Raw genomic sequence first — 21194 nt, 5'->3', positions numbered from 1 at the left:
GAGGTGGCAGTTCACGACGGAGCGCTATTCCTGTCGCCGCCACAAGGGGGCCATTAGCCGTAGCGTCATAGCGTTCACGAAATACCTTCACCAACTTGTTCGGCATGTTTTAGAAGTGGAATGAAGTTGATGGGGGCAACTATGTATTTTTAATGAATTTTAGCGCACTTCCTGTTACCACCGGGGGGCGCTATGAGTAACGTATGAAAATAATATGTCGGATCGTTCAGGGTCACGCCATCATCATGTGCACCAAGTTTGAAGCCGCTGCGATCAAATCTGTGGGCGTGATAGCATTTAAACCTTCTAAGCTGAATTCGGGAACTTGGCCGTGCGCTAGCAGCCACGCCCTTTGACCTACACACCTGCGGAGCACAAGCCGTAATCAGCTCAGTCTGGAGATGTTCCGTGCCCAATTTGAAGTCAATCGGGCGAACTCCCTCGGAGGAGTTCGTTTTGCGTCAAAGAAATGCTAACCAAAATGGCCGACTTCCTGTTGGGGTTAGGGCGTGGCTCCAATTCAATTTTTTGTATGTTTGGGTATGATACACGTGTGTGTCGAGTTTCGTATGTGTACGACAAAGTAAGCGAAATTTGTCTATGGAGAATTTCGGAAAAACTTCAAGGGGGCGCTATTGAGGCATTTAGCCACGCCCATGGGAAACGACTCTATCCGCTTAAAGAGCTCGCCATTCTTGACCTGTGGATGAAATTTCGTGAGGACACGACTTCGTTAAAGCCACGAAAAAGGCAAACGTAATTGTACGATAAAAAATCGTCAGTCGCCGCGGCGGCACACGGACGCCGTTCGTCGTATCTTCACAGCGTTCATAATGTAGCTTCAGCAACTGGTTCTGCATGTATTAGAAGTGGAATGAAGTTGATCGGGCGAAGTATGGATTTTTAATGAATTTTTGCGTACTTCCTGTTACCACCGGGGGGCGCTATGAGTCAGGCAGGAAGTCGATACATCAAAACGTTCAGGGAGGAGCCAACGTCATGTCCTTTGAATTTCAAGTGGCTACGACGAAGTATGTGCGCGTGAAAGGCAAACGAAATTTAAATTGGGATGATACACTTTCGCCGCGGCGGCACACGGACGCCGTTGCTCGTAGGGTCAAAGCGTTCATGATGTAGCTTCACCATCCGGGTCTGCATGTACTAGAAGTGTAACGAAGTCGATTTGGTCAACTACGTATTTTTAACGAATTTTTGTACGTTTCCTGTTACCACCGGGGGGCGCTATGAGCGACGTACGCAAATAATATGTCGGATCGTTCAGGGTCTCTCCATAGATTTTTGCACCAAGTTTGAAGCGTCTACGATCAAGTATGAGGGCATGAGAGCCGTTCGTATTTACATGGCGAGCACCGAAACAGTCGCCAAACTTCGGGGCACGCCAGAGGCCAAGCGCTTTGAGCTACAGACCTGCGGAGCACAAGATAAGCTCAGCTAGGTCTGGCGATGTTCTGGACCCAATTTGGAGCCGATCGGGCGTAACCCCTCGGAGGAGTTCGTTTCGCGTAAACCAACTTTGAAGCAAAATGGCCGACTTCCTGTTGGTTTTAGGGTATGTCAGTATAGCAAATTTTTTGAAGATCTCGGGTTGATGAATAAGTTTACCAAGTTTCGGACAAATCGGTGACGCAGACCCTCATTCCCTATGCGCGGTCTAGGGGGCGCTGTGGCGCCAATAGGCCACGCCCACATGCGAAACCACCACTGAACGCTAAGTTGCCACAGGCCCCACGTGCGTCTAAAATGTCGGCCGTTTCTCGGCTTGGGAAAGGGGTCGAAATAGCGTTCGAAGTGGGAGAACGGGAATAATAATAATAATAATAATAATAATTAAAGCCGCAAGCGGCTATGACGGGCCCTCGCTCCACGCCACTCGGCGTCCCCGCTACCCCCGGGCCGCTCTTCGAAAACCCCCGCGCGCAACCGGACGTGGGCGGCTGCGTCGAGGGCGGTCCCCTCGTCGAACACGTGACGTTTCGAGCAAAACGGACAACGTACGATGGAGTTACGGCAGGTTTACGGTTCGTCCACCAGGGGGCGGTAACGGGATGTGGGCCGTTGTGTTCGGGGTCGTGACCTCATCACACACGTGAAGTTTCGAGCCGATCGGACAATGTCGATGCAAAACGCGACATTTCCTGTGTCCACAAGGGGGCGTCTTGAGCGAGCTAGTGTACGATCAAATGGAGGCGTAGAGGGCGGGCCCCTGATCATGTACTGAAATTTTGAAGTGACTACGACCAAGTATGTGGGCGTGGAAGGCAAACGTAATAGCATGGCGACTAAACGAGCAGTTGACCAACTTTGTCGCCCCCTAGCAGCCACGCCGTTTCACGTAGAGAAAAGCTTTTAATAGTGTTTGACCAGCTCGGTCTCCTGATGATCTGTAGCGAATATGAAGTCAATCGGGCAAAATCCGTGGGAGGTGGCAGTTCATGATGGAGCGCTATTCCTGTCGCCGCCACAAGGGGGCCATTAGCCGTAGCGTCATAGCGTTCACGAAATACCTTCACCAACTTGTTCGGCATGTTTTAGAAGTGGAATGAAGTTGATGGGGGCAACTATGTATTTTTAATGAATTTTAGCGCACTTCCTGTTACCACCGGGGGGCGCTATGAGTGACGTAGGAAAATAATATGTCGGATCGTTCAGGGTCACGCCCTCATCATGTGCACCAAGTTTGAAGCTGCTGCGATCAAATCTGTGGGCGTGATAGCATTTAAACCTTTTTAGCTGAATTCGGGAACTTGGCCGTGCGCTAGCAGCCACGCCCTTTGACCTACACACCTGCGGAGCACAAGCCGTAATCAGCTCAGTCTGGAGATGTTCCGTGCCCAATTTGAAGTCAATCGGGCGAACTCCCTCGGAGGAGTTCGTTTTGCGTCAAAGAAATGCTAACCAAAATGGCCGACTTCCTGTTGGGTTTAGGGCGTGGCTCCAATTCAATTTTTGGTATGTTTGGGTATGATACAGGTGTGTGTCGAGTTTCGTATGTGTACGACAAAGTAAGCGAAATTTGTCTATGGAGAATTTCGGAAAAACTTCTAGGGGGCGCTATTGAGGCATTTAGCCACGCCCATGGGAAACGACTCTATCCGCTGAAAGAGCTCGCCATTCTTGACCCGTGGATGAAATTTCGTGAGGACACGACTTCGTTAAAGCCACGAAAAAGGCAAACGTAATTGTACGATAAAAAATCGTCAGTCGCCGCGGCGGCACACGGACGCCGTTCGTCGTATCTTCACAGCGTTCATAATGTAGCTTCAGCAACTGGTTCTGCATGTATTAGAAGTGGAATGAAGTTGATCGGGTGAAGTATGGATTTTTAATGAATTCCTGCGTACTTCCTGTTACCACCGGGGGGCGCTATGAGCCAGGCAGGAAGTCGATACATCAAAACGTTCAGGGCGGAGCCATCGTCATGTCCTTTGAATTTCAAGTGGCTACGACGAAGTATGTGCGCGTGAAAGGCAAACGAAATTTAAATTGGGATGATACACTTTCGCCGCGGCGGCACACGGACGCCGTTGCTCGTAGGGTCAAAGCGTTCATGATGTAGCTTCACCATCCGGGTCTGCATGTACTAGAAGTGTAACGAAGTCGATTTGGTCAACTACGTATTTTTAACGAATTTTTGTACGTTTCCTGTTACCACCGGGGGGCGCTATGAGCGACGTCGGCAAATAATATGTCGGATCGTTCAGGGTCTCTCCATAGATTTTTGCACCAAGTTTGAAGCGTCTACGATCAAGTATGAGGGCATGAGAGCCGTTCGTATTTACATGGCGAGCACCGAAACAGTCGCCAAACTTCGGGGCACGCCAGAGGCCAACCCCTTTGAGCTACAGACCTGCGGAGCACAAGATAAGCTCAGCTAGGTCTGGCGATGTTCTGGACCCAATTTGGAGCCGATCGGGCGTAACCCCTCGGAGGAGTTCGTTTTGCGTTTACAAACTTTGAAGCAAAATGGCCGACTTCCTGTTGGGTTTCGGGCTTCGCTATAGGAGGATTTTGTGTTCATCTCGCATTGATGAACATGTGTGGCGATTTTGGTTCGCTTTCGTTAACGTCGTTTTTTTCCCTATGGGTTTTTGGGAAAATTGTAGGGGGCGCTATTTAGCCATTTGGCCCCGCCCATATGCGACGCTGGCATCATATATCAATTTTCGCGAAGCCCCACGAGGCTACAAAGTTTCGTTCGTTTCTCGGCTTGGCAAAGGGGTCAAAATGGCAATTGAATCGTCGGAAGAATAATAATAATAAAAAGAAACATTACAATATCTGGGGTTTTTGCTGCCAGGTCTATGCAGTACTTGAGTACTTGCTTGCTTACTTGTTGTTACTCGTCGGCTGGCACGTCGACTAATGTGCATGTCGAATAACAATAGGGACCTCCCTGGGTCGTTGACACAGGCTCGGGCCCTAATTAAAGCCGCAAGCGGCTATGACGGGCCCTCGCTCCACGCCACTCGGCGTCCCCGCTACCCCCGGGCCGCTTTTCGAAACCCCCGCGCGCAACCGGACACGGGCTGCTGCGTCGAGGGCGGTCCCCTCGTCGAACACGTGAAGTTTCGTGCAAATCGGACAACGTACGATGGAGTTACGGCAGGTTTACGGTTCGTCCACCAGGGGGCGGTAACGGGATGTGGGCCGTTGCGTTCGGGGTCGTGACCTCATCACACATGTGAAGTTTCGAGCCGATCGGACATTGTCGATGCAAAACGCGACATTTCCTGTGTCCACAAGGGGGCGTATTGAGCGAGCTAGCGTACGATCAAATGGAGGCGTAGAGGGCGGGCCCCTGATCATGTACTGAAATTTTGAAGTGACTACGACCAAGTATGTGGGCGTGGAAGGCAAACGTAATAGCATGGCGACTAAACGAGCAGTTGACCAACTTTGTCGCCCCCTAGCAGCCACGCCGTTTCACGTAGAGAAAAGCTTTTAATAGTGTTTGACCAGCTCGGTCTCCTGATGATGTGTAACGAATATGAAGTCAATCGGGCAAAATCCGTGGGAGGTGGCAGTTCACGATGGAGCGCTATTCCTGTCGCCGCCACAAGGGGGCCATTAGCCGTAGCGTCATAGCGTTCACGAAATACCTTCACCAACTTGTTCGGCATGTTTTAGAAGTGGAATGAAGTTGATGGGGGCAACTATGTATTTTTAATGAATTTTAGCGCACTTCCTGTTACCACCGGGGGGCGCTATGAGTGACGTAGGAAAATAATATGTCGGATCGTTCAGGGTCACGCCATCATCATGTGCAACAAGTTTGAAGCTGCTGCGATCAAATCTGTGGGCGTGATAGCATTTAAACCTTTTTAGCTGAATTCGGGAACTTGGCCGTGCCCTAGTAGCCACGTCCTTTGACCTACACACCTGCGGAGCACAAGCCGTAATCAGCTCAGTCTGGAGATGTTCCGTACCCAATTTGAAGTGAATCGGGCGAACTCCCTCGGAGGAGTTCGTTTTGCGTCAAAGAAATGCTAACCAAAATGGCCGACTTCCTGTTGGGTTTAGGGCGTGGCTCCAATTCAATTTTTGGTATGTTTGGGTATGATACACGTGTGTGTCGAGTTTCGTATGTGTACGACAAAGTAAGCGAAATTTGTCTATGGAGAAATTCGGAAAAACTTCTAGGGGGCGCTATTGAGGCATTTAGCCACGCCCATGGGAAACGACTCTATCCGCTGAAAGAGCTTGCCATTCTTGACCCGTGTATCAAATTTCGTGAGGACACGACTTCGCGAAAGCCACGAAAAAGGCAAACGTAATTGTACGATAAAAAATCGTCAGTCGCCGCGGCGGCACACGGACGCCGTTCGTCGTATCTTCACAGCGTTCATAATGTAGCTTCAGCAACTGGTTCTGCATGTATTAGAAGTGGAATGAAGTTGATCGGGTGAAGTATGGATTTTTAACGAATTTTTGCGTACTTCCTGTTACCACCGGGGGGCGCTATGAGCCAGGCAGGAAGTCGATACATCAAAACGTTCAGGGCGGAGCCAACGTCATGTCCTTTGAATTTCAAGTGGCTACGACGAAGTATGTGCGCGTAATTGGCAAACGTAATTTTACGACAAAAAATCGTCAGTCGCCGCGGCGGCACACGGACGCCGTTGCTCGTAGGGTCAAAGCGTTCATGATGTAGCTTCACCATCCGGGTCTGCATGTTTTAGAAGTGTAACGAAGTCGATTTGGTCAACTACGTATTTTTAACGAATTTTTGTACGTTTCCTGTTACCACCGGGGGGCGCTATGGGCGACGTCGGCAAATAATATGTCGGATCGTTCAGGGTCTCGCCATAGATTTTTGCACCAAGTTTGAAGCGTCTACGATCAAGTATGTGGGCATGAGAGCCATTCGTATTTACATGGCGAGCACCGAAACAGTCGCCAAACTTCGGGGCACGCCAGAGGCCAACCCCTTTGAGCTACAGACCTGCGGAGCACAAGATAAGCTCAGCTAGGTCTGACGATGTTCTGAACCCAATTTGGAGCCGATCGGGCGTAACCCCTTGGAGGAGTTCGTTTTGCGTAAAATAAATGCTAACCAAAATGGCCGACTTCCTGTTGGTTTTTGGGCTTCGCACGAAACAAATTTTTTTCATGTCTGGGTATGATACATATGTGTACCAAGTTTGGGCAGCCTGCGAGAAAAAAAATTTTGGTCCCTATGGCCGGGGGTCAAAAGTTCAAGGGGGCGCTGTTGTGCCAATTTGCCCCGCCCACAAACGGCGATGGCATCAGATCTCTTTTAAGTGAGACCCGACGTGTGTCCCAAATTTCATCCGTTTCTCGGCTTGGGAAAGGGGTCAAATCGAGGCGAATTGACGAGGAATAATAATAATAATAACAAATAAACTTTACAATATCTGGGATATTTTGCGCCAGGTCTATGCAGTACTTGGTTACTTGCTTGCTTACTTGTTGTTACTCGTCGACTTGCACGTTGATTAATGTGGATGTCGAATAACAATAGGGACCTCCCTGGGTCGTTGACACAGGCTCGGGCCCTAATTAAAGCCGCAAGCGGCGATGACGGGCCCTCGCTCGCCCATGCCACCGCGGGGCCTGAGGCATGTCGGGGCTGCAATGCTTCGTTCATCCACCAGGTGGCGCTAAGCAGTTGTGGGTGGGTGCGTTCAGGGGCGGCCCCTCATCACTCATGTGAAGTTTGGAGTGAATCGGACAAAGCATGAAGGAATTATGAGCAGTTAAAGGTTCGTCCACCAGGGGGCAGTAATGGGATGCGTGCAGGTGTGTTCAGGGTCAGTCCCTCATCACACATGTGAAGTTTCGTGGAAATCGGACAATGTTGATGTAAAATATGCCACTTCCTGTTTCCACTAGGGGGCAAATGAGTGAGATCGCCTACCAGCATATGGAAACGTTGAGGTCGTGACCCTGGACCTGTGTACCAATTTTCATGTTGATACGAGTTCAATAAAGCCATCCAAAGGGCAAACGTATTGTCATGGCGAGGAATGGTCGCCGCGTCGCCACACGGACGCCATTACTCGTAGCTTCACAGTCTTCATAATGTAGCTTCACCAACTGGTTCTGCATGTTTTAGAAGTAGAATGAAGTTGATGGGGCAAAGTATGTACATTTTCCAAATTTTAGTACACTTCCTGTTACCACCGGGGGGCGCTATGAGTTACGTGGGAAGTTAATATATCGGGACGTTCAGGGCGGAGCCATCATCATGCCCAGCAAGTTTGAAGTTGATTGGATGAAGTATGTGGGCGTGAGAGCCACTCGTATGGACATGGCGAGCACGCCAAAGTGAATTGAGCGCTGGCAGCCACGCCCTTTGACCTACGGACTCACGGAGCACAAGATAAGCTCAGCTAGGTCTGGAGATGTGGTGTACCTAATTTGAACTTGATCGGGCGAACGCTCTGGGAGGAGTTAATTTTAGGCGGGAAAAATCAAAACCAAAATGGCCGACTTCCTGTTGGGTTGAGGTCATGAGGTCAAGAGGATTTTTTGTATATCTGGGTATAATACATATGTGTACCGAATTTTGTGTGTGTATGACAAAGTAAGACAATGGCGATGCCATTGACACGTGTTTGTAGGGGGCGCTATTCAGCCATTTGGCCACGCCCATTTCCAACGACTTTAAAATATCGAATTTTTCGCGAGGCCTGATGTGCATGCCAAAATTCACGCGTTTTGGGGCATGTTGAGGCCCCCAAAAATGCGATTTTAGGGAGAATATAATAATAATAAACATAGCAATTACAATAGGGCTTTCGCTGGGCGACTTGCAGTCGCCGCTCGGGCCCTAATTAAAGCCGCAAGCGGCTATGACGGGCCCTCGCTCCACGCCACTCGGCGTCCCCGCTACCCCCGGGCCGCTCTTCGAAAACCCCCGCGCGCAACCGGACGTGGGCGGCTGCGTCGAGGGCGGTCCCCTCGTCGAACACGTGACGTTTCGAGCAAAACGGACAACGTACGATGGAGTTACGGCAGGTTTACGGTTCGTCCACCAGGGGGCGGTAACGGGATGTGGGCCGTTGCGTACGGGGTCGTGACCTCATCACACATGTGAAGTTTCGAGCCGATCGGACAATGTCGATGCAAAACGCGACATTTCCTGTGTCCACAAGGGGGCGTCTTGAGCGAGCTAGCGTACGATCAAACGGAGGCGTAGAGGGCGGGCCCCTGATCATGTACTGAAATTTTGAAGTGACTACGACCAAGTATGTGGGCGTGGAAGGCAAACGTAATAGCATGGCGACTAAACGAGCAGTTGACCAACTTTGTCGCCCCCTAGCGGCCACGCCGTTTCACGTAGAGAAAAGCTTTTAATAGTGTTTGACCAGCTCGGTCTCCTGATGATCTGTAGCGAATATGAAGTCAATCGGGCAAAATCCGTGGGAGGTGGCAGTTCACGGTGGAGCGCTATTCCTGTCGCCGCCACAAGGGGGCCATTAGCCGTAGCGTCATAGCGTTCACGAAATACCTTCACCAACTTGTTCGGCATGTTTTAGAAGTGGAATGAAGTTGATGGGGGCAACTATGTATTTTTAATGAATTTTAGCGCACTTCCTGTTACCACCGGGGGGCGCTATGAGTGACGTAGGAAAATAATATGTCGGATCGTTCAGGGTCACGCCATCATCATGTGCACCAAGTTTGAAGCTGCTGCGATCAAATCTGTGGGCGTGATAGCATTTAAACCTTTTTAGCTGAATTCGGCAACTTGGCCGTGCCCTAGTAGCCACGCCCTTTGACCTACACACCTGCGGAGCACAAGCCGTAATCAGCTCAGTCTGGAGATGTTCCGTGCCCAATTTGAAGTGAATCGGGCGAACTCCCTCGGAGGAGTTCGTTTTGCGTCAAAGAAATGCTAACCGAAATGGCCGACTTCCTGTTGGGTTTAGGGCGTGGCTCCAATTCAATTTTTTGTATGTTTGGGTATGATACACGTGTGTGTCGAGTTTCGTATGTGTACGACAAAGTAAGCGAAATTTGTCTATGGAGAATTTCGGAAAGACTTCAAGGGGGCGCTATTGAGGCATTTAGCCACGCCCATGGGAAACGACTCTATCCGCTGAAAGAGCTCGCCATTCTTGACCTGTGTATGAAATTTCGTGAGGACACGACTTCGTTAAAGCCACGAAAAAGGCAAACGTAATTGTACGATAAAAAATCGTCAGTCGCCGCGGCGGCACACGGACGCCGTTCGTCGTAGCTTCACAGCGTTCATAATGTAGCTTCAGCAACTGGTTCTGCATGTATTAGAAGTGGAATGAAGTTGATCGGGTGAAGTATGGATTTTTAACGAATTTTTGCGTACTTCCTGTTACCACCGGGGGGCGCTATGAGCCAGGCAGGAAGTCGATATATCAAAACGTTCAGGGCGGAGCCAACGTCATGTCCTTTGAATTTCAAGTGGCTACGACGAAGTATGTGCGCGTAATTGGGAAACGTAATTTTACGACAAAAAATCGGCAGTCGCCGCGGCGGCACACGGACGCCGTTGCTCGTAGGGTCAAAGCGTTCATGATGTAGCTTCACCATCCGGGTCTGCATGTACTAGAAGTGTAACAAAGTCGATTTGGTCAACTACGTATTTTTAACGAATTTTTGTACGTTTCCTGTTACCACCGGGGGGCGCTATGAGCGACGTCGGCAAATAATATGTCGGATCGTTCAGGGTCTCGCCATAGATTTTTGCACCAAGTTTGAAGCGTCTACGATCAAGTATGTGGGCATGAGAGCCATTCGTATTTACATGGCGAGCACCGAAACAGTCGCCAAACTTCGGGGCACGCCAGAGGCCAAGCGCTTTGAGCTACAGACCTGCGGAGCACAAGATAAGCTCAGCTAGGTCTGACGATGTTCTGAACCCAATTTGGAGCCGATCGGGCGTAACCCCTAGGAGGAGTTCGTTTTGCGTTTACAAACTTTGAAGCAAAATGGCCGACTTCCTGTTGGGTTTCGGGCTTCGCTATAGGAGGATTTTGTGTTCATCTCGCATTGATGAACATGTGTGGCGATTTTGGTCCGCTTTCGTTAACGTCATTTTTTTCCCTATGGGTTTTTGGGAAAATTGTAGGGGGCGCTATTTAGCCATTTGGCCCCGCCCATATGCGACGCTGGCATCATATATCAATTTTCGCGAAGCCCCACGAGGCTACAAAGTTTCGTTCGTTTCTCGGCTTGGCAAAGGGGTCAAAATGGCAATTGAATCGTCGGAAGAATAATAATAATAATTAAAGCCGCAAGCGGCTATGACGGGCCCTCGCTCCACGCCACTCGGCGTCCCCGCTACCCCCGGGCCGCTCATCGAAAACCCCCGCGCGCAACCGGACGTGGGCGGCTGCGTCGAGGGCGGTCCCCTCGTCGAACACGCGACGTTTCGAGCAAAACGGACAACGTACGATGGAGTTACGGCAGGTTTACGGTCCGTCCACCAGGGGGCGGTAACGGGATGTGGGCCGTTGCGTACGGGGTCGTGACCTCATCACACATGTGAAGTTTCGAGCCGATCGGACAATGTCGATGCAAAACGCGACATTTCCTGTGTCCACAAGGGGGCGTCTTGAGCGAGCTAGCGTACGATCAAATGGAGGCGTAGAGGGCCGGCCCCTGATCATGTACTGAAATTTTGAAGTGACTACGACCAAGTATGTGGGCGTGGAAGGCAAACGTAATAGCATGGCGACTAAACGAGCAGTTGACCAACTTTGTCGCCCCCTAGCAGCCACGCCGTTTCACGTAGAGAAAAGCTTTTAATAGTGTTTGACCAGCTCGGTCTCCTGATGATCTGTAGCGAATATGAAGTCAATCGGGCAAAATCCGTGGGAGGTGGCAGTTCACGATGGAGCGCTATTCCTGTCGCCGCCACAAGGGGGCCATTAGCCGTAGCGTCATAGCGTTCACGAAATACCTTCACCAACTTGTTCGGCATGTTTTAGAAGTGGAATGAAGTTGATGGGGGCAACTATGTATTTTTAATGAATTTTAGCGCACTTCCTGTTACCACCGGGGGGCGCTATGAGTGACGTAGGAAAATAATATGTCGGATCGTTCAGGGTCACGCCATCATCATGTGCAACAAGTTTGAAGCTGCTGCGATCAAATCTGTGGGCGTGCTAGCATTGCAAACTTCTTAGCTGAATTCGGGAACTTGGCCGTGCCCTAGTAGCCACGCCCTTTTGACCTACACACCTGCGGAGCACAAGCCGTAATCAGCTCAGTCTGGAGATGTTCCGTACCCAATTTGAAGTGAATCGGGCGAACTCCCTCGGAGGAGTTCGTTTTGCGTCAAAGAAATGCTAACCAAAATGGCCGACTTCCTGTTAGGTTTAGGGCGTGGCTCCAATTCAATTTTTGGTATGTTTGGGTATGATACACGTGTGTGTCGAGTTTCGTATGTGTACGACAAAGTAAGCGAAATTTGTCTATGGAGAAATTCGGAAAAACTTCTAGGGGGCGCTATTGAGGCATTTAGCCACGCCCATGGGAAACGACTCTATCCGCTGAAAGAGCTCGCCATTCTTGACCCGTGTATCAAATTTCGTGAGGACACGACTTCGCGAAAGCCACGAAAAAGGCAAACGTAATTGTACGATAAAAAATCGTCAGTCGCCGTGGCGGCACACGGACGCCGTTCGTCGTATCTTCACAGCGTTCATAATGTAGCTTCAGCAACTGGTTCTGCATGTATTAGAAGTGGAATGAAGTTGATCGGGTGAAGTATGGATTTTTAACGAATTTTTGCGTACTTCCTGTTACCACCGGGGGGCGCTATGAGCCAGGCAGGAAGTCGATACATCAAAACGTTCAGGGCGGAGCCAACGTCATGTCCTTTGAATTTCAAGTGGCTACGACGAAGTATGTGCGCGTAATTGGGAAACGTAATTTTACGACAAAAAATCGTCAGTCGCCGCGGCGGCACACGGACGCCGTTGCTCGTAGGGTCAAAGCGTTCATGATGTAGCTTCACCATCCGGGTCTGCATGTTTTAGAAGTGTAACGAAGTCGATTTGGTCAACTACGTATTTTTAACGAATTTTTGTACGTTTCCTGTTACCACCGGGGGGCGCTATGAGCGACGTCGGCAAATAATATGTCGGATCGTTCAGGGTCTCGCCATAGATTTTTGCACCAAGTTTGAAGCGTCTACGATCAAGTATGTGGGCATGAGAGCCATTCGTATTCACATGGCGAGCACCGAAACAGTCGCCAAACTTCAAGGCACGCCAGAGGCCAACCCCTTTGAGCTACAGACCTGCGGAGCACAAGATAAGCTCAGCTAGGTCTGACGATGTTCTGAACCCAATTTGGAGCCGATCGGGCGTAACCCCTTGGAGGAGTTCGTTTTGCGTAAAATAAATGCTAACCAAAATGGCCGACTTCCTGTTGGTTTTTGGGCTTCGCACGAAACAAATTTTTTTCATGTCTGGGTATGATACATATGTGTACCAAGTTTGGGCAGCCTGCGAGAAAAAAAATTTTGGTCCCTATGGCCGGGGGTCAAAAGTTCAAGGGGGCGCTGTTGTGCCAATTTGCCCCGCCCACAAACGGCGATGGCATCAGATCTCTTTTAAGTGAGACCCGACGTGTGTCCCAAATTTCATCCGTTTCTCGGCTTGGGAAAGGGGTCAAATCGAGGCGAATTGACGAGGAATAATAATAATAATAACAAATAAACTTTACAATATCTGGGATATTTTGCGCCAGGTCTATGCAGTACTTGGTTACTTGCTTGCTTACTTGTTGTTACTCGTCGACTTGCACGTTGATTAATGTGGATGTCGAATAACAATAGGGACCTCCCTGGGTCGTTGACACAGGCTCGGGCCCTAATTAAAGCCGCAAGCGGCGATGATCGGCCCTCGCTCGACCCATGCGACCGCGGGGGCCTGAGGCGTGCGGGGGCCGTGGCGCGAAGGTGAAAGGCAGAAAAAACCTGGAAGGAGGCCTAAAATGCAATGTTTCGTTCATCCACCAGGGGGCAGTCACCGCATGTGGTGTGGTGCGTTCAGGGGCGGCCCCTCATCACTCATGTGAAGTTTGGAGTGAATCGGACAAAGCATGAAGGAGTTATGAGCAGTTAAAGGTTCGTCCACCAGGGGGCAGTAATTGGATGCGTGCAGGTGTGTTCAGGGTCAGTCCCTCATCACACATGTGAGGTTTCGTGGAAATCGGACAATGTTGATGTAAAATATGGCACTTCCTGTTTCCACTAGGGGGCAAATGAGTGAGATCGCCTATGAGCATATGGAAACGTTGAGGTCGTGACCCTGGACCTGTGTACCAATTTTCATGTTGATACGAGTTCAATAAAGCCATCCAAAGGGCAAACGTATTGTCATGGCGAGGAATGGTCGCCGCGTCGCCACACGGACGCCATTACTCGTAGCTTCACAGTCTTCATAATGTAGCTTCACCAACTGGTTCTGCATGTTGTAGAAGTGGAATGAAGTTGATGGGGCAAAGTATGTACATTTTCCAAATTTTAGTACACTTCCTGTTACCACCGGGGGGCGCTATGAGTTACGTGGGAAGTTAATATATCGGGACGTTCAGGGCGGAGCCATCATCATGTCCAGCAAGTTTGAAGTTGATTGGATGAAGTATGTGGGCGTGAGAGCCACTCGTATGTACATGGCGAGCAAGCCAAAGTGAATTGAGCGCTGGCAGCCACGCCCTTTGACCTACGGACTCACGGAGCACAAGATAAGCTCAGCTAGGTCTGGAGATGTGGTGTACCTAATTTCAACTTGATCGGGCGAACGCTGTGGGAGGAGTTAAGTTTAGGCGGGAAAAATCAAAATCAAAATGGCCGACTTCCTGTTGGGTTTAGGGCGTGGCTCCAATTCAATTTTTTGTATGTTTGGGTATGATACACGTGTGTGTCGAGTTTTGTATGTGTACGACAAAGTAAGCGAAATTTGTCTATGAAGAATTTCGGAAAAACTTCAAGGGGGCGCTATTGAGGCATTTAGCCACGCCCATAGGAAAAACGACTCTATCCGCTGAAAGAGCTCGCCATTCTTGACCCGTGTATGAAATTTCGTGAGGACACGACTTCGTTAAAGCCACGAAAAAGGCAAACGTAATTGTACGATAAAAAATCGTCAGTCGCCGCGGCGGCACACGGACGCCGTTCGTCGTATCTTCACAGCGTTCATAATGTAGCTTCAGCAACTGGTTCTGCATGTATTAGAAGTGGAATGAAGTTGATCGGGTGAAGTATAGATTTTTAATGAATTTTTGCGTACTTCCTGTTACCACCGGGGGGCGCTATGAGCCAGGCAGGAAGTCGATACATCAAAACGTTCAGGGCGGAGCCAACGTCATGTCCTTTGAATTTCAAGTGGCTACGGCGAAGTATGTGCGCGTAATTGGCAAACGTAATTTTACGACAAAAAATCGTCAGTCGCCGCGGCGGCACACGGACGCCGTTCGTCGTATCTTCACAGCGTTCATAATGTAGCTTCAGCAACTGGTTCAGCATGTACTAGACGTGGAACGAAGTGGATTTGGTCAACTACGTATTTTTAACGAATTTTTGTACGTTTCCTGTTACCAAAGGGGGGCGCTATGAGCGACGTAGGCAAATAATATGTCGGATCGTTCAGGGTCTCACCATAGATTTTTGCACCAAGTTTGAAGCGTCTACGATCAAGTATGTGGGCATGAGAGCCGTTCGTATTTACATGGCGAGCACCGAAACAGTCGCCAAACTTCGGGGCTCGCCAGAGGCCAAGCCCTTTGAGCTACAGACCTGCGGAGCACAAGATAAGCTCAGCTAGGTCTGACGATGTTCTCTACCCAATTTGGAGCCGGTCGGGCGAATCGTTATGGACGAGTTAATTTGGCGCCAAAAACGATCAATTCAAAATGACCGACTTCCTGTTGACATTTCACGAAGACGTTAAGAGGCTTTTTTGTATATCTGGGTATGGTAGATAAGTGTACCGAATTTCGTCCGTCTACGCCAAAGTGACCCAAATTCCCTATGGGCTTTTTTGAACTTTGTAGGGGGCGCTATTTCGCCATTTCGTGTCGGACATGGGCGAGCAGCACAAAATATCGAATGTCGGATCCGGACGGACGTCCGGGCAAAAGTTCACGCATTTTTGAGTTGGGGAAAGGGGCGAAATTGGGGCATGTTGTCGCGGAAGAATAATAATAATAATTAAAGCCGCAAGCGGCGATGGCGGGCCCTCGCTCGCCCATGCCACCGCGGGGCCTGAGGCACGCCGGGGCCGTGGCGCGGAGCAGAAATGGAGAAAAACCTGGAAGGAGGCCAAAAATGCAATGTTTCGTTCATCCACCAGGGGGCAGTCACCGCATGTGGTCTGGTGCGTTCAGGGGCCGCCCCTCATCACTCGCGTGAAGTTTGGAGTGAATCAGACAAAGCATGAGGGAGTTATGAGCAGTTAAAGGTTCGTCCACTAGGGGGCAGTAATGGGATGCGTGCAGGTGTGTTCAGGGTCAGCCCCTCATCACACATGTGAAGTTTTGTGGAAATCGGACAAAGCATGAGGGAGTTATGAGCAGTTAATGGTTCGTCCACTAGGGGGCAGTAATGGGATGCGTGCAGGTGTGTTCAGGGTCAGTCCCTCATCACACATGTGAAGTTTCTTGGAAATCGGACAAAGCATGAGGGAGTTATGAGCAGTTAAAGGTTCGTCCACTAGGGGGCAGTAATGGGATGCGTGCAGGTGTGTTCAGGGTCAGCCCCTCATCACACATGTGAAGTTTCGTGGAAATCGGACAATGTTGATGTAAAATATGGCACTTCCTGTTTCCACTAGGGGGCGAATGAGTGAGATCGCCTACGAGCATATGGAAACGTTGAGGTCGTGACCCTGGACCTGTGTACCAATTTTCATGTTGATATGAGTTCAATAAAGCCATCAAAAAGCCAAACGTATTGTCATGGCGAGGAATGGTCGCCGCGTCGCCACACGGACGCCATTACTCGTAGCTTCACAGCGTTCATGATGTAGCTTCACCAACTGGTTCTACATGTTTTAGAAGTGGAATGAAGTTGATGGGGCAAAGTATGTACATTTTCCAAATTTTAGTACACTTCCTGTTACCACCGGGGGGCGCTATGAGTTACGTGGGAAGTGAATATATCGGGACGTTCAGGGCGGAGCCATCATCATGTCCAGCAAGGTTGAAGTTGATTGGATGAAGTATGTGGGCGTGAGAGCCACTCGTATGTACATGGCGAGCACGCCAAAGTGAATTGAGCGCTGGCAGCCACGCCCTTTGACCTACGGACTCACGGAGCACAAGATAAGCTCAGCTAGGTCTGGAGATGTGGTGTACCTAATTTCAACTTGATCGGGCGAACGCTTTGGGAGGAGTTCGTTTTAGGCGGGAAAAATCAAAATCAAAATGGCCGACTTCCTGTTGGGTTGAGGTCATGAGGTCAAGAGGCTTTTTTGCATATCTGGGTATAATACATATGTGTACCGAATTTTATCGACATCGGACAAAGTCACTCAAATTCCCTATGGGGATTTTGAAAGTTTGTAGGGGGCGCTATTTCGCCATTTCGCGTCGACCATGTGCGACCACCCAAAAATATCGAATTTCGGATCAGGCCGGACGTCCGTGCAAAAGTACACGCGTTTTCGCATTTGGGAAAGGGGCGAAATTGAGGCACGAAGTCGGAGAAGAATAATAATAATAAACAGCGCGATTTCAATAGGGCTTTCGCTGGGCGACTTGCAGTCGCCGCTCGGGCCCTAATAAACAGCGCGATTTCAATAGGCCTTCGCTGGGCGAGTGCTACTCGCCGCTCGGGCCTAATAATAAAAAGAAACATTACAATATCTGGGGTTTTTGCTGCCAGGTCTATGCAGTACTTGAGTACTTGCTTGCTTACTTGTTGTTACTCGTCGGCTGGCACGTCGACTAATGTGCATGTCGAATAACAATAGGGACCTCCCTGGGACGTTGTCACAGGCTCGGGCCCTAATAAACATAGCAATTACAATAGGGCTTTCGCTGGGCGACTTGCAGTCGCCGCTCGGGCCCTAAAAACAGCGCGATTTCAATAGGCCTTCGCCGGGCGAGTGCTACTCGCCGCTCGGGCCTAATTAATACAAATAAAATAGAATGAAGTAAAAAAAAAAAAAAAAAAGTATATAGTATACAGCTCTGGAAAAAAACATAACCAGACCACTTTCACAAATGTTTCTTAAAAGCATCTCTACATGTACGACAGTCATTCTTTTCTTTTCTTTTTTAAACACCAACACAAACTGAGGTCATCACCTGGGCTGGACCACATCTGGTTTTATAGGAAGATTATAAAAACAACTGCTGGGATTAAACATTGACATTATCCCACAAAAACAGATTTATAAACTCTTCCTGAGTTAAAATATTCTTGCTGTGTTGTTTAGGAATAAATATGAACATGTTTTCTTTGCATTATTATTATTATTCAAGGTCTGAAAAGACTTGATATTTTTTGTTAGTTAGACTATTTTCAGCCAATAAAAGCTCTAAATGACAATAATTATTTTTCAATTTTGGGAGAAATGTTGTCAGTAGTTGATTTAAATTTAATTTTACTCAAACACATACCTATGAATAGTAAAACCAGAGAAACTGATCATTTTGGGAGTGGTCTCTTAATTTTTCCCAGAGCTGTATTTATATACTATACAGCATGTGTATATATATATATATACATATACCACACCAGTAGTAGTTATAAAAGTCTGTACCATGCTGTTGATGCGTTTCCATGGTTACAGGTTTGGCGAGATAGAGAGCATCCGAGTTCTTCACGAGCGCTTCTGTGCCTTTGTGAACTTCAAGAACGCCAACATGGCCGCCAAAGCCCTGGAGAAGCTGCAGGTGAGCGTGACAGATGTTTGGACAGGTGTGTATGTGTGTGTGTGTGTGTGTGTGTGTGTGTCTGTGTGTCTGTGTGTCTGTGTGTGTGTGTGTGTGTGTGTGTGTGTGTGTCTGTGTGTCTGTGTGTCTGTGTGTGTGTGTGTGTGTGTGTGTGTGTGTGTGTGAACTGCTCAGTCTGACGTTGTGCTGCTGCAGGGGGCGGAGCTGGGCAGCAGCCGGCTGGTGATGCGGTATCCCGACAAGTGGATCCACAGGACCAACAGCGGCCTCGGCCCCGGCGCCGCGGGACCACAGCAGAGCTCCGCCTCCACAGGGTAACGGAGGACTGAAGATTAGTTATGGTTTAAAAAGGGATAGTTCAACATTTCGGTAAATTCGCCCATTGCCATAATCCCTATAGTCATAGCAGTAGGTTCATTACTTAATTGTCGGTGCAAGCAGTTTTTAGAACGGCGGATGAGTTTCCCTCATCAAACTCATCAAATACACAATCCAACAACTCCACAACGCTCTGGTGGACAAGTTGTGACCTGCACATTCACCACGTTATGAGACAATAACACAACGTTACCAGACAGAGTTGTTTTAGAGGGAAATTCATGCAAAACCGCTGATGTGCGTTGCCTTCAGGGACAGTTTTTCATCAACAGTCTCTGCATTTCCCTCTAAAACAACTCTGTCTGGTAACGTTGTGTTATTATCTCATAGCGTGGTGAATGTGCAGGTCACAACTTGTCCACCAGAGCGTTTTGGAGTTGTTGGATTGTGTATTTGATGAGTTTGATGAGGGAAACCAAGAAATCCTATTAGCCTCCGTAGCGTAGCTCTGAGCAGCTCACGGCTCTGCTCTGCTGATCTCAAAACAACATGCACCGATAATCAAAGGTAATGAACCTACTGCTATAGGGATTATGGCAATAGGAGAATTTGCCAAAAATGTTGAACTATCCCTTTAAATTAGTCAGTATTAACGTCAACCTCAGCTGAGCTCCTCTCCTCTCTGTGCCACACAGGTCAAACAGACGGCGGGCGCCTCTGAACGGAGACGAGTGCATCTACTGGCGGACCACGGGCTGTATCCACGGCGACAGGTGCCGCTTCAAACACATACCGGACCAGCAAGGTCGCAACAGGAAACCGTGGCAACCCTGACCCTGGCTGTGTTGACACTTGTTGTGACCCCCCCCCCCCCCCCCCTTGAGGCAAACAGACACTGACGGCTGAATGTGGAGGAAGAGGAGGAGGAGGAGGAGGAAGAGGAGGGGTCAGAGGTCGGGACTGACCGGGACGATGAATCCACGTGACGGTTAAACCGGTGGCGTGAGGAGTCGGGATTAACTCTTAACTCCGTCACCCGGACACAAACCAAAGACCAGACTCTGTGTCCTCACTCCTCCCTGAACTGCTTCAAAATGAAGTCTTTTCTTTCTTTCTTTTTTTAAATATTTGCACAAAACAATAAATAAATGAATGAATAAACACTGACGTTTGACTCTTGTTGTGATTTTTAGTTGTTCAAAAGTAATCTGATCGGATTTTGGATAATGGATTGGATCAAATGTTGGAATCGGGTTGTTTCAAAACCAAAAACGGATTCTGAGATCGGATTAGATCACGTGATCCAATCTTGGTTTTAATCTGGATCAAACCCTCAGTTTGTGTTGTTCAAAACGTTTTGGTAGGATTGGGAAAACTTTGATCCAAAAAAAAAAAACGGGATTATTCTGATCCCAGCGGTCGGGTGGATTCAGGAACAAAATGTGATTTAAATTAAAGCAGATATCAGTGGCACGGCCGTTTCGGCTAATGCTGTGTTCAAGGCAGGCTTTTGAAACCGTAAATTACAGCTTCAAGTCACAACTACGACTTGGTAGCGTTCCAGGTAACCCGTAGCTCGTGTTTTTACCGTCCTGTTGTCTGTGAAAGTTCCCTATAACGGCCACTCGTAACTTCCGACCCGTGAACTCGTACCAGATCGAACTGGTATGACTTCACAGGAAGGAAAAACACAAAGTACGAGTTTCCTTGAACGCACCATGAGTTAGCAGCCCCCGCCCTTGTCAGGCATCAATTGGTCCTCGTGCTACGTCACCACATTCACTCGCATCCCTTGGCTGCACACACAGCCCTTCATGCCGTTCTCTCCCCTCATTGGATAACACTTGTATCCCACAAGGAAAATTTTCTCCTCGGGTTACAGTAGAGCAGAGTGACGGAGAGACTCGTGTTTAGGCTGAAATACTTCATGTAAGTGATTGCTGACGGAAAATAGGACTATTTAGGACTTATATTAACAAAAACATTCCACTGATATCTGCTTTAAATTCAAACTGGTCAAATAAACAATATTTATAATGTAGTAGATATTGATTTATATTTTGCACCTAATGTTTAAACTACTTTTCCCCAAACTGAATTTAATGAAATTTGTATGTAGGGTATTTGTTTGAATTTTAAAATTTGGAGTTTGAATTTGAAACACATGGGTAAATATTCACAATGTCACTAATGTATTGTACATCTGCTTTTCCAGACTGATCCAATCCTACTTTGCTTTGAACAACTGGGATAAAAGTAAAACGGATAACTTGATCCTGAATAGCAAAAAAAAAAGGATTTCAAAATCTGGATACTGACGTTTGACTCTTGTTGTGATTTTTTAGTTGTTCAAAAGTAATCTGATCGGATTTTGGTTAATGGATTGGATCAAATGTTGGAATCGGGTTCTTTCAAAACCAAAAACGGATTCTGAGATCGGATTGGATTAGATCACGTGATCCAATCTTGGTTTTAATCTGGATCAAACCCTCAGTTTG

At 48.5% G+C, this 21194-nt stretch overlaps 2 protein-coding genes across 2 annotated transcripts in view; one reads left to right on the top strand and one right to left on the bottom strand.

Moving 5' to 3' along the window:
* The window catches only part of LOC146992369 (uncharacterized), a 50643-nt gene extending 30786 nt beyond the window's left edge, over positions 1–19857 (top strand). The window contains exons 13-15 of the mRNA XM_085785726.1: positions 18276–18378; positions 18574–18692; positions 19392–19857. Coding sequence (XP_085641852.1) covers positions 18276–18378; positions 18574–18692; positions 19392–19530 — 361 coding nt within the window. The 3' untranslated portion in view covers positions 19531–19857. The remainder of the gene's footprint in view (positions 1–18275; positions 18379–18573; positions 18693–19391) is intronic.
* Positions 1–21194, bottom strand: part of atp6v0e2 (ATPase H+ transporting V0 subunit e2) — a 263253-nt gene that overhangs the window by 44957 nt on the left and 197102 nt on the right. The gene's annotated exons all lie outside the window — the stretch shown is intronic.

The sequence above is a fragment of the Trachurus japonicus genome, chromosome 1, assembly GCF_045865225.1.
Source record: "Trachurus japonicus isolate A0001 chromosome 1, Traja_1.0".
Classification (NCBI taxonomy): domain Eukaryota; kingdom Metazoa; phylum Chordata; class Actinopteri; order Carangiformes; family Carangidae; genus Trachurus; species Trachurus japonicus.
The sequence above is the reverse complement of the archived record's forward strand: the minus strand, read 5'-3'. Positions and strand labels throughout refer to the sequence as shown.